Below are 13,108 nucleotides of genomic sequence, written 5' to 3'. Positions count from 1 at the left end.
GTAAATACTAGAGAAGCTTTAACCAATTTGCCTTAGAGATCGAACATAACTCTGCTTACAAAATTTGCTGTTAAATTCCTGCTTAAGGTGTTCTAATTTTCTGTGAGCACACTAAAAGCAAAAAATAAATGTGAATAAAATGTAAAAAAAAAAAAAGTGGGCAAAAAATATCAAGACATTTGTCCAAAGAAGATATGCAATCTGAGCACAGTGGCACACACCTATAATCACTGAGACTTGGGAAGCTGAGGCAGGAGGACCACAAATTCGAGGTCACCCTCAACAACTTAGCAAGGCCCTAAGAAACTCGGGGAGACCAGTCTCAAAATAATTTTTTTAAAGGGGCTAGGGATGTAGCTCAGTGGTAAAGCACCCCTGGGTTCAAACCTCAGTTCCAAACAAAACAAAAGATCTACAAGTAACCAAAAGCACTTGAAAGATGCCCAACATATTAGCCATCAAGAAAGTGCAAATCAAAACTACAATAAAATATAACTTCACATCCAATGGTTTGGCTATAATTAAAACGACAGCCAGACATGATGGTGTACACCAATATTCTGGCAGCTCAGAGGGCTGAGGCAGGAGGATCATAAGTTCCAGGTCAGCCTTAGCAATTTAATGAATCTCTAAGCAATTCAGCAAGATTCTATCTCAATAAAATAATAAAAAGGGCTAGGGATGTGGCTCAATGATAAAGTGCCCCTGGGTTCAATCCCTGGTACCAAAAGATAATTTAAAAATAGAAAGGGCTGGGGAGGTAGCTCAGGGGTGAAACAATCTGGGTTCAATACTCAGTGGCAAAAAAAAAATGAAACATACATAAATACTAAACTGGTAATGTAACCACTAAAAAACTATTTCATATAATTTTTTAACACAGTACTCCATAAAGGCTTACTGGAGTACAGTCTATAGGAAAGGATCTTGGTAAACAGGCTTACTATTGGCAGTAATAGTGTTGTAATCTTGAAATTACATTATATATAATAAATAAAGCAATAAGTAACATCATGTTATTGGGAACCAAGATTTTCAGGGTTTTTGTTTGTGTTTTTGGTGCCAGGGATCCAACCCAGGACCTTGTGCATGCAAGCCAAGCACTTGACCAACTGAACTATATCCCCAGCCCTAAGATTTTTGGTTTAAGAGAAACAAGGCTCAATTCAAAACAAGTTAAGAAAAAGGTCTTCAATGTTAAATTTAAATTTGGAATATTAATGTGAACTCATTATTTTAAATATATGCACATATTTGTAAAATATTTCCTATACTTATCCACTAAAAAGGACCAGAAGATACCTCAAAAGCAATGAAGACACATAAATACAGATTTTGCTCTATACAGCGGTCAGCTTGAAAAGGTTTTACTGGCCAAATCTGGGATAGTTTGAACAGAGTTAAGATTGTAACTGATTTTTATCACATAAAAAAATCCACAAAAACTCAATTATTCGCCAAACTACAAAATTGAGAGAAAATAGGAAGGCTCTTCATTACAAAAAAACACCAGCTAAAAAGAAATTTTTTTTTGGTACTGGAATTGAACCCAGGGCACTTAACCAATTGAGCTACATCCTCAGCCCTTTTTATTTTTTATTTATGTGTGAGACATTTTTATTTATATTGTGAGACAGTGTTTCACTAAGTTGTTTAGGGCCTCTCTAAATTGCTGAGACTGGCTTTGAACTTGTAATCCTCCTGCCCTAGCCTCCCAAGCCACCGAGAATACATCTGTGCACCATGACACCTGGCAGAGGCAATCAACTAATAAGGTATTCATACCCATTCAAACTTCCTTTTCCCTTTCTTGAGGAAAAGACCTTCCCATTAAAAGCCAATTCAAGGCTGGGGATGTGGCTCAAGCGGTAGCGTGCTCGCCTGGCATGCCTGCAGCCCAGGTTATATCCTCAGCACCACATACAAACAAAGATGTTATGACCGCCGAAAACTAAAAAATAAATATTTAAAAATTCTCTCTCTCTCTCTTAAAAAAAAAAAAAGCCAATCCAGTCACCTTTTTTTGTGGTACTGGTATTGACCTAAAGAAGAAACACAAAAGCTAAACAGAGTGGGCAATACTATATATTTAAATGGATACTGCATAAAGACGAACTTAATATCAACTTATAAAAAGAATCCTTTGGAGGGCTTGGATATACTCAGTTGGTAGAGTGTTTGCCTTGCAAGCATAAGGCCCTGAGTTCAATACCCAGCATCAAAAGGAAAAAGAAAAAGAATCCTTTGGATTTGGAAATATTAACACAATGAGGACCTCACAAAAATTTCATCAGAGCTCTACTGCAGTGAAGAGGATGATAAGCATAACAAGTGGTAGTCAAATACTACTGCTTGCTACCTATTATTATCTGAAACTAGACAGACATGGTGGCACACATATATGATCCCAGGGACTCGGGAAGCTGAGGCAGAAGGATAGTAAGTTCAAAGCCAGCCTGGGCAAATTAACGAGACCCCATCTCAAAATAAAAAATAAAAAGACCAGGGGATATGGCTCAGTAGTAGAGCAAATGTTAAGTTCAAGCCTTAGTACCAAGCAAAAATGAAAAAGGCTGAGCCGAATGCAGTGGTGCATGCCTGTAAACCCAGAAGCTTAGAAGGCTGAGGCAGGAGGATCATAGGTTAAAGCCAGCCTTAGCAAAGGCCCAGTGTTAAGCAACTCAGATCCTATCTCTAAATAAAATTTTAAAAAATAGGGCTGGAGACATGGCTTAGTGGTTGAGAGCCCCTGAGTTCAATCCCTGGTGCCCCACCGCCCACGGGAGAGGGGGGGGGGAGGCTGAGAACTTAGCACAGTGGTAGAACACCAATGGATTTGAGCCATAGTACTAAGGGGAGCGGGGGAACCTACTTGCAATCAATCGTTTAAAAATAAAATTAATGGTTCAGGGAAATTTAGATATGTGATGATAGTAAGGAATTAATCATTTTTAGTTGGGGTATATGGTTAGATTAAAGGAAATTGAAATTGTTTTTTAAAAATCCGTAATAGAACAAAGGGGGAAATGGCATAATTATCTCTATTGACAAACAAGAGTATCTGACAAAATCCAACAAACCTTCACAATCAAAACCTCTCAGAAAACTTCAATATGATAAATGGTATTACTTCTGAAATAATACCATTAATATCATGGTAAACAACTAAAATCTTTCCATAGAAGATGAATGAGATAATATGTCTACTTTCACCACTGAAGTTGAACACTATACTACAAGTTCTAGTCACAGTGATTAGACAAGTATCCAAACTGGGGGGGGGGGGGGAAGGTAAGACTACTTGTGTTTGCAGTTGACATGATCTTATATTTATTTTATTTTGCTTTTTACTGGGAATGGAACCCAGGGACACTGAGCTACATTCCCTTGCCCTTTTTATTTTATATTTTGAGACAGGGTCTCAGTAAGTTACCCAGGTTTGCCTCAAACTTGCATTCCTCCTGTGTCATCCTTCCAAGCAGCTGAGATTACATGCGCGAGGCAGCTAGTAAAAAGTAATCAAGAAATAAAAGACATATACACTGAACCAGGCATAGTGGTGCACGCCTATAATCCCAGCAGTTCAGGAGGCTGAGACAGGAGAATGGAAAGTTCAAAGCCAGCCTCAGCAACTTAGTGGGGTCTAAGCAACTTAGTGAGGTCCTAAACAACTTAGTGAGACCCTAAAATAAAAAGGGTGGGAAATGTGGATCAGTGATTAAGCACTCTGGGTTCGATCCCTGCTACCAAAGAAAAAAAGATATGTACACTGAAACCCACAAATTATTGCCAAAAGAAACTAAAGAAAAACTAAAGTTTTCTTTAGTTTTAGTCATTTTAGTTAAGTCATTCCATGTTCTTAGGCTGGACAAGTTAATAATGTAAACATGGCGATATCCTCCAATTGATCTATAGTTCAAATGAAATCACCGTGAAAAACACATTAGGTCTAAACAGATAACCTGATCCTAAAATACTTGTCAGGATGTTCTCTATTATCTAAAATGTCTACTTTACTAATGGCAACTATAATGAATAAAACACCTTAATACATGACATGCATATATGGTAAAGTACTATAAATATTCTAAAAGCACATCATTTTTACAAAAGAATCAATGTAGACAATTTTTTGGAAAAAGATGCCTTTATAGGCTTTCACACAAATATTCTTCACTGACTGTGAACTATATAGTTTTTAAATACTTCATGATACCTGCACTCCTAAGCTGTGTTACTCTCCTCCCAGCACTAAAAGCCAAACAGCACAATTGTATTTTTCTTTTCCTTTTTTTTGTATGTGTGTGTGTATTGTTGTTGTTCTTTTGTGTTTTGCTTTTGCTGTACTGGGCTCAAACCCAGGACTTTGTGCATGCTTGTCAAGCACTCTACCAATGAGCCACATCCCCATCCCACAAGTACACGTTTTAAAGCAAGAGTGCTCCTTTGTTAATTGAGTTCAGAGCTTAATAAAACTTCAAGTAAGGTTCTTAAAAATATAGTGTCTTTTATTATTTTATTTTTATTCTTTTGTGATTAATAAGCTTACAATAGAATTGAATTCATGTTTCAAGGTCTACTGCTTTCAATATTCTTGTTTTCTTTTCTTTTCTTTTGCGGTACCAGGGATTAGATTTAGTAGCACCCTGTAACTGAGCTACCCCACTATCATCAGCACTTTTAATTTTTGAGACAAGATCTCACTAAATTGCCCAGATCAGGTTTGAACTTGTGATCCTCTTGCCTTGGCCTAACAAATTGCTGGCACTACACCACTGCACCTGGCTCAATATTTGAAAGAAAATTCTAACAATTCAATTGCAATGCAAACAAATTCAGTAAGGGTATTTTTTATATACACATATATATAAGTGTGTGTGTAATATATGAATATACTTGTTACTAAAGTAACAGATAATAATAAAACCATCAAGGATTTTGAATTTCTGCTACATGTACCTTAAATTAATTTTATTCCACCTCACCATAGTAAAAGAAAAGTTACCATACCCAATATCTGTAAGGGGTGGTTTATCTCTTCCTCTCTTATAACACAAGAAAAGTTCTGGACTTTTTAGACTTCCATAGTTCAAGTTTGCTTGGAGAGCTGATGGAGTGGCTTCAACACAGGTGTAACCTTCAGGTACTGTTTCCCCAGCTGATTTGATGATAATGGCAATGTCTGTAATTGGAGCTTTAGGTCCTGTTGACTTAGTATCTAAACGATTTATCTCTTGATCCAAAAGAGTAGATGTATCAGTGAGACCTGCCACAACAAAGTAGTCTGTCACTCTTGGTCCTTTGTCTTCGATCATGGCTGCTATTCTACTTCCTAAAAGAGAGGGAGAATATGCACCAATTAAATAATATACTTTATCATGACTCACTAAACATTAAAATATCTTCGAGTTAACAATAATCAGCTTCCATACTTCCCAATTAAACTGTCAGAGCTGGGCACAATGGCGCATCTGTAATCCTAATGACTCAGGAGGCTGAGGCAGGAAGATTGCAAGCTCAAAACCAGCCTCAGCAACTTAGCAAAGCCCTAAGCAACTTAGCAACACCTTATCTCACTAATAAAAAATAAAAAGGGCTGAGGATGTAGCTCAGTGATAAAGTGTCCCTGAGTTCAATCCTCAATACCCACCCTTCCAAAAAAAGAACTATCAAACTTTCAGAGATGCGTGCTTTCCCTTAAGCAAAATGCACTTAATGAACTATATTCAGAGTATTTTAAAAAGTCATATATCTGGCCTATGTTTTGCAAATATTTTTTCCAAGTCTGTGGCTTGTCTTCTCAAAAGAAGCAGATTTTTTTTAAATATTTATTTTTTAGGTGGACATAATCTTTTTTTTTTTTGAGAGAGAGAGAAAGAGAGAGAGAGAGAGAGATGAGAATTTTTTAATACTTATTTTTTAGTTCTCGGCGGACACAACATCTTTGTATGTGGTACTGAGGATCGAACCTGGGCCGCACGCATGCCAGGCGAGCGCGCTACCGCTTGAGCCACATCCCCAGCCCGATTTTTTTTTTTTTAATAAAGAGCAAATTATCAATGTGGGTCTTTTCTCTCTTTTCTTTTTGCAATTACTGAGAAATTGAATCCAGAGCTGTCCACAGTGCACTACAACTGAGCTACATCCACAATTTCATTTTGATACAGGGTCTTGCTAAGTTACCTAGTCTAGCCAGGAACTTGCAATTCTCCTGCCTCATCCTCTGACTAGATGGGATTACAAGCATGTGCCATAAGGCCAATTTTAATAATGCGTTCTTTTATGTGTGATTCAAATTATATAATCCAAGATGACAAAGGTTTTCTACTACATTTTCTTGTAAGAGTTCTATAATTTTAGGTTTCACATGTAGATCTATAATCCATTTTTAAAAATATTTTTTAGTTGGACACAATACCTTTATTTTATTTATTTATTTTTATGTGGTGCTGAGGATCAAATCCAGCGCCTAGCACATGCTAGACAAGTGCTCTACAGCTGAGCCACAACCTCAGGCCCAGATCTATAATCCATTTCGAGTTTACTTTTGTATATAGTATAAAGTATAGCACCTTTAAGAAGTGGGGCCTGCCAGGCACAGTGGTACACATATGTAATCCCAGCTACTCAGAAGGCTGAGGATTACTGGTTGAAGATAAGCCTGCACAACTTATTCAGATCCGGTCTCCAACATAAAAAAGGATGGAATTGTAGCTCAGTGATGGAGTACCCCTGAGTTCAATCTCTAGTAACCACTTCCAAAAAAGTAAGACCTAGTGGAAGGAAGTTAGCTTACTGAGAAATTCCCTTGAAAGGAATATTGAAATACTGATCCCTTCTGTCTCTCTCTGTTTCCTGACTGTCATGAGAACAGGCCTTTTCTGCAATGATCTCCTGCCATAATGTGCTGTGCTACCACAGGCTCAATGCAACTGGACCAAATGACCATGGACTAAAACTTCTGAAACTATAAACAAAAATAAATCTTTTTCCTAACTTGATTATCTCAGGTATTTTTGTTACAGTAATGGAAAGCTGATTAAACTCAAACATACATACCCCTTTTATCAGATTTATCTCTAATTTAAATGCTATTATAAATGCTATTGTTTTCTTTTAAAATCAATTTCCATTCATTCCCTGCTATTATGCAAAAACGCATTTGAATTTTTTGTATTGATCAGAAACTCCAGAATTTTTTTTAGGGTCCATCATATTTTATTTATATAGACAATAATGTATATGTGAATAAAGATAATTTTTTCCTTCTTTCTTTCCAATGTATATACCTTTTACTTCTTTTTCTTGCCTTGTCAGACAGGCTAGTCCATCCAGTACATATTCAGGGAAAATGGTAACCAAAGAAGAGATATAAATGGCCATAATAAGATGCTTGAGATCATTAGTCACACAACATTATTCACAAGAGCCAAGAGGTGGCACAAACATACAGTGTAAAATGTATAGAATTCTGACACATGCTACAACATGGATTAACTTTGAGAACATTATGCAAAATGAAATAAGACAGTCACAAAAATACAAACACGATATGATTCCACCTATATGAAGTAACAAAAAAGTAGAATAGAGTGATGTAAAAATTATCCTTTACTCTTTATAAAAAGGAGTCTGCATTAAAAACTTTTTATATTTCAGATTTATTAATTTTATTACATAAATATATATATAATATCCTTAGATTATTCTAAAATAAGTTTGAGAAAATGTTGATTGTAAACATTAGTGGTACACAGATAATAACATAGTCAAATTAACTAACACATTCATCAACACTCATAATTACCCTTTGTATATAAGGGGATAAGGGCACTTTAAAATCTGCTTATCAAATTTCAAAGAAACAAAAACATATTAGTAAATATAGTCATCATGGTTACATACATCCCCAGGACTTATTAACCTTATAACTGAAAGTTTACACACTTTGACCAACATCTCCTCATTTCCATTCTCCTCTTCAGGGACTGGCAACAACCCCTGGTAATCTCTATTCTGAGTTTAGATGCCACACATTTAAGTGAGACAGTAAAATATTTGTAAGTGTCTGGCTTATTTCACTTAGGGTAATGTTCTATAGGGTTTTCTTTTTGGTGTGGGTGTGTGTGTGTGTGTGTGTGTGTGTGTGTGTGTGTGTGTGTGTGTGTGTGTGTGTTTCTTTTTCCCCTTTCCAGAGATTGAACCCAGGGGCACTTAACCACGGAACCACATCCCCAGCCCTTTTTATTTTTATTTTGAGATATGGCCACACTAAGTAGCTTAGACCCTCTCTAAATTGCTAAAACTGGCCTTGAATTTGCAATCCTCCTACTTCAGCCCCACCTCCCAGCCGCTGGGATTACAGACATGAACCACCACACCAAGCCCCTACAGGGTTTTCTATATTATCACAAGTGACAGGATTTCCTTGTCTTTACAGCTAAATAAAAAAATATTCCATTATACTTTTGTTTTGTTTTGTTTTGTTTTGTTTGTAGACAGGGTTTCAGTTTGAAGACCCAAGTTGGCTTCTAACTTTCGATCCTCCTGCCATAGCCTCCCAAATGCTGGGATTACAAGTACATACTACCATGCCCAGCTACACCATATATTTTTTTAACTGACAGATAATAATTGTACACTTTCATGGGGTACAGTGTGATGTTTCAGAACATTTCTGTACTCAGTAATGACCAGCTCAGGATATTTAGGTTTATCCATCTTCTCCAACATTTATCACTTCTTTCTTTGTGAGAAGAACATTGAGCAGGGAATGGTGGCGCACACATATAATTCTAGCAGCTAAGGAGGCTAAAGCAGGAGGATCAACACAAGTTCAAAACCAGCCTCAACAACTTAGGCCCTAAGCAACTTTGTGATACCCTATCTCAAAATGGAAAATAAAAAAGGTTAGGGACATGGCTCAGGAGTTAAGTGCCTCTGGGTTTAATCCCCAGTACCCACACATATACACCATTGAAAATTCTCTCTTTGGAGCTATTTTGAATCATACAATACAATATTATTGACTATAATTATCCTTTTATGTAACAGGATACCAGAATTTATTCTTCCAGTCAAGCTGTGATTTTTTTTTTTTTTTTTAAGTGCTAGGGATTAAAGCCAGAGCTTCATCCATGCTAGGCAGTCACTTTACCACTGAACTACACTCCCAGTCCCTGGGGATGATTTTATACTCCATTCACCTATCTCTCCCAACTCCTTTTCTCCACTATACTCCTCAGCTTCTAGTAACCACTATTGTGTTCTCTAATTTTATGAATTCAGTGGTTTCTTTTTTTTCATAGTACAGTGTAAACATGAGTTATCTGTCTTTCCGTATGTGACTTATTTTTTTAGGGCTATCCATGTTGATGCAAGTGATAGGATTCTATTCTTTTTATGGATGAATGTTATTCCATGGTACATATGTGTAAGTGTATATATCTCATACTTTCCTTATCCTTTCATCTACCATTGGACACTAAGTTATTTCCATATCTTGACTTGAAAAATGCTACAATACACTTGGGAGTACAGATATAGCTTCAAGATACTGATGTCATTTCCTTCAGATGCAGACTAGAAGAGAAATTGCTGGATCATATGATAGTTCTATTTTTAATTTTCTTGGAGACTCTCCATAATGTCTTCCATAATGACTATCCCAAACTATATTCCTACCTAGGTATACAAAGTTTCTGCATTCTCTACATCCATGCCAACACTTTGTATTAACAAAAGCTTTTGAAGAAAAAATTATATGTAAAATTGGGGCTGGGGATGTGGCTCAAGCGGTAGCGTGCTCGCCTTGCATGCGTGCGCCCCAGGTTCGATCCTCAGCACCACATACCAAGAAAGATGCTGTGTCCACCGAAAACTAAAAAAATAAAATATTAAAATTCTCTCTCTCTCTCTCTCTCAAAAACAAAAAAAGAAAGAAAAAATTATATGTAAAATCAGCTTAGATATATAGTTTAATAATTAATTCATTTTCCAACTATAATGAAGATAATCTTTCATAATCAAGTTCATGTCACCTTACTAGTCGGAAAGGCATACATTCCAATAAATAAATTCATTAGCATCAAAAAAATTATTAACTTCAATTTACAATACTCAATATAGGTCACACAATTCTTCTCATTGTAATAAAAATATATTTTTTAAACTTCAAAAATGCCTGTCTGTTCCTCAGTGTAACAAACCATGCAAAATGAATAATGGATTTTGTTTAAACCACAAAGTACAGTTTTATTAAAGTTATTTGCTACATTAAACAATTTAGAACAGGGACTTGATCATTCCTTTTAGAGAACATTATTAAGGTCAGTTACACCAGCTGGTCAGGGAACCTAAAAAATAGTCATTTCAGATGATATGAATTCCTCTTTCTCATCACAAACCAAAGTAATTCTTACTGTCATACCTACCACTGGAAATTCTGCAAAGGAGTGCTTTAGAAAAGGTTGCAACCACAAATGCCAATAGGATATAATAACCCTGTGAGCACAGGCAATCACTGCCACTAGGGTCCATCCAGTAGTTAACTGCCACATGAACTTGGAAAAAACAGAACTTCCTTTTTGTCTTTTTAAGAAAAGTCAGAAGTCAGTTTTTCTGTGTAAATCTCTAACTTTTAAAACATTAGAAAAAAGCTGGGTGAGGGGCTGGGGTTATGGCTCAGTGGTAAAGTGCTCACCTCACACATGCAAGGCCCTGGGTTGGATACTCAGCACCATATATAAATAAATGAAATTAAGTTATTAAAAAAAAAAAGCTGGTTGAGGTGATGCACACCTATAAATAAATCCAAGGCACTTTAGAGGCTGAGGTAGGAGAAAAACAAACTGGAGACAAGGCGATTTAGCAAGACCTTGTCTCAAAATAAAAAATAAAAGAGCCAGGGATATGGGGCGGTGGGTGTGGGGGTACATGCTTCTATGTGTGTATGTTTTTTTTTTTTCTGTCTTTCTGCTAAAAAGAATCCCAGGAACAGTGTCACCCACTATCCACAAACATACTTGACACCTAGCTCTTTGTTTCTTAAAACCATTTTCCACTGAAACATACCAGAGATCCTTAGAAAAATGACAGAATAGGGCAGGAAAGTTCAAGATACACACAGAACAACATATGCAAGGGGGGAAAATCACTTTTCTTTTTTCATTTTTATTTTTGTTTTCTGGCTTTTTTGGGGAGGGGAGTGCTGGGGATAGAAAATAGAGTCACGTACACTAGGCAAGTGCTCTACCACTAAGTTACAATCCCAGTCTCATTTGTTATTTTTATTTATTTACTTTTCTGTAATGCTCGGGATTGAACCCAGGGCTTCAGGCATGCTCAGCATGCACTTTACCACCGTACTATACTATTTTTTTTTAGGTAGCTCCAAAAAAACAATAAAATGAAATAAAAGACTATTGCAGTTCTGTCAAAAGGACAAAGGAACTAGCCTAAAGAGTCTCTTACTAGTCAAACTGTGGATAATTTAGAAATGAAAATGAGTGGCAGGACCTGGGAATACTATACTCAGCAGTAGAGTGCAGGCTTACTATGTGAGGCCCCCCAACATGGCGGGAAAAGAGACAACATATTATAATCCATTATTGCCATTATTTTCCTCCTGTGTATTTGTGTGTGTGCATGTGTTGTGTTTTGGGGAAACCCAAAACCTTGTGCATGTTAGGTAAGGGCTCAACCCCTAAGCCACGTTCCCAGCCAACACTGATATTTTTAAACTCTTGAGCCCATACTGACACAATAAAATGAATGAATGAAGGGAGGGGAGGAAGGTTTTTTTAACAATAGAATGTCAACTGATAAATGTAGGTGGAATGGTAGAAAATAATCATTTTACAATCATACATTCAGATTCAATAAAAATCATCAATGGTTATTAAAACTACTAGGCAGAAGTTTGTTGGAAATAGGACAGATATACAATCTCAAATTAATTACTAAAGATACTAATAATCATAAAGAAATAAAATGTAATACCAGAGAAATAAAGCTCATATCACTAATAATTGATCAGACTTATACAATATGCCTTCTGTTGGTATGCACTATAAAGAACACAGCAGTGATACAGTATACCAACAAAAATACACTGCTTTAGCCAGGCATAGTGGGGTACGCCTGTCATCCCAGCAGCTCAGGAGGCTGAGACAGAAAGAACATGAGTCCAGGGTTGGGGATGTGGCTCAAGCAGTAGCGCGCTCGCCTGGCATGCATGCGTGCCGTCCAGGTTCGATCCTCAGCACCACATACCAACAAAGATGTTGTGTCCGCCGAGAACTAAAAAAATAAAATATTAAAAATTCTCTCTCTCTCTCTCTCTCTCTCTCTCTCTCCTCTCTCACTCTCTCTTTTTAAAAAAAAAGAAAAGAAAGAACATGAGTCCAAAGCCAGCCTCAGCAACTTAGAGAGGCACTAAGCTATTCAGTGAGATCTTGTCTCTAAGTAAAATACAAAATAGGGCTGGAGATGTGACTCAGTGGTCAAATGCCCCTGAGTTCAATTCTCAGTACAAAATAATAATAATAATGATAATAATAATAATAATAATACATTGCCTTATCTAATCATGAAGGGCCAAGCAGGCAAGTCCAAATTAAGGGGGAGAATTCTGGGAAAATGTCAATATAATGAAAAGTAAAAGAAGGGGGGAGGTCTGAGGTACCCTTTTAAGCTAAAGAAGATTCAATTTGAGTACCAAAATCAGTGACAACAGGAAAATGTCCAAACGTGTGGAAATTGTTTTAAGTAAATTTGTTACTTATGAGATACCCAGCTAATTGTTTGTTGTTGTTATTTCATTTGTTTTGTTTTGTTTTTTTATGTTGATATAGTGGATTGTATCCAGGACCTCACACATGCTAGACAAGCACTCTACCACTGAGCTACACACATCTCAGCCCAAAACACTTGGAAATCAAATACAGTTCTAAATAATTCAGGGTTCAGAAGGAAATTACAAAATGTTTTAAACTTAAGAAAATTGAAAAGATAACATACCAGGGCTAGGATTGTGGCTCAGTGGCAGAGTGCTTTCCTAGCTCGTATGAGGCATTGGGTTCGATCCTCAGCACCATATAAAAATAAA

At 36.6% G+C, this 13,108-nt stretch overlaps 1 protein-coding gene across 5 annotated transcripts in view; it reads right to left on the bottom strand.

Annotated features, from left to right (window-relative positions):
* Dennd4c (DENN domain containing 4C) overlaps positions 1–13,108 on the bottom strand; it is a 101,694-nt gene that overhangs the window by 80,616 nt on the left and 7,970 nt on the right. For all 5 annotated transcript variants that reach the window (XM_078047689.1, XM_013363189.4, XM_040285842.2 and 2 more), the window contains one exon: positions 5,011–5,332. In XM_078047689.1, the coding sequence (XP_077903815.1) occupies positions 5,011–5,315 (305 nt within the window). In that variant the 5' untranslated portion in view covers positions 5,316–5,332. The remainder of the gene's footprint in view (positions 1–5,010; positions 5,333–13,108) is intronic.

Source organism: Ictidomys tridecemlineatus, chromosome 4 (assembly GCF_052094955.1).
Source record: "Ictidomys tridecemlineatus isolate mIctTri1 chromosome 4, mIctTri1.hap1, whole genome shotgun sequence".
NCBI lineage: Eukaryota > Metazoa > Chordata > Mammalia > Rodentia > Sciuridae > Ictidomys > Ictidomys tridecemlineatus.
Note: the sequence above shows the minus strand (reverse complement) of the source record. Positions and strands in the feature narration are given on the sequence as shown.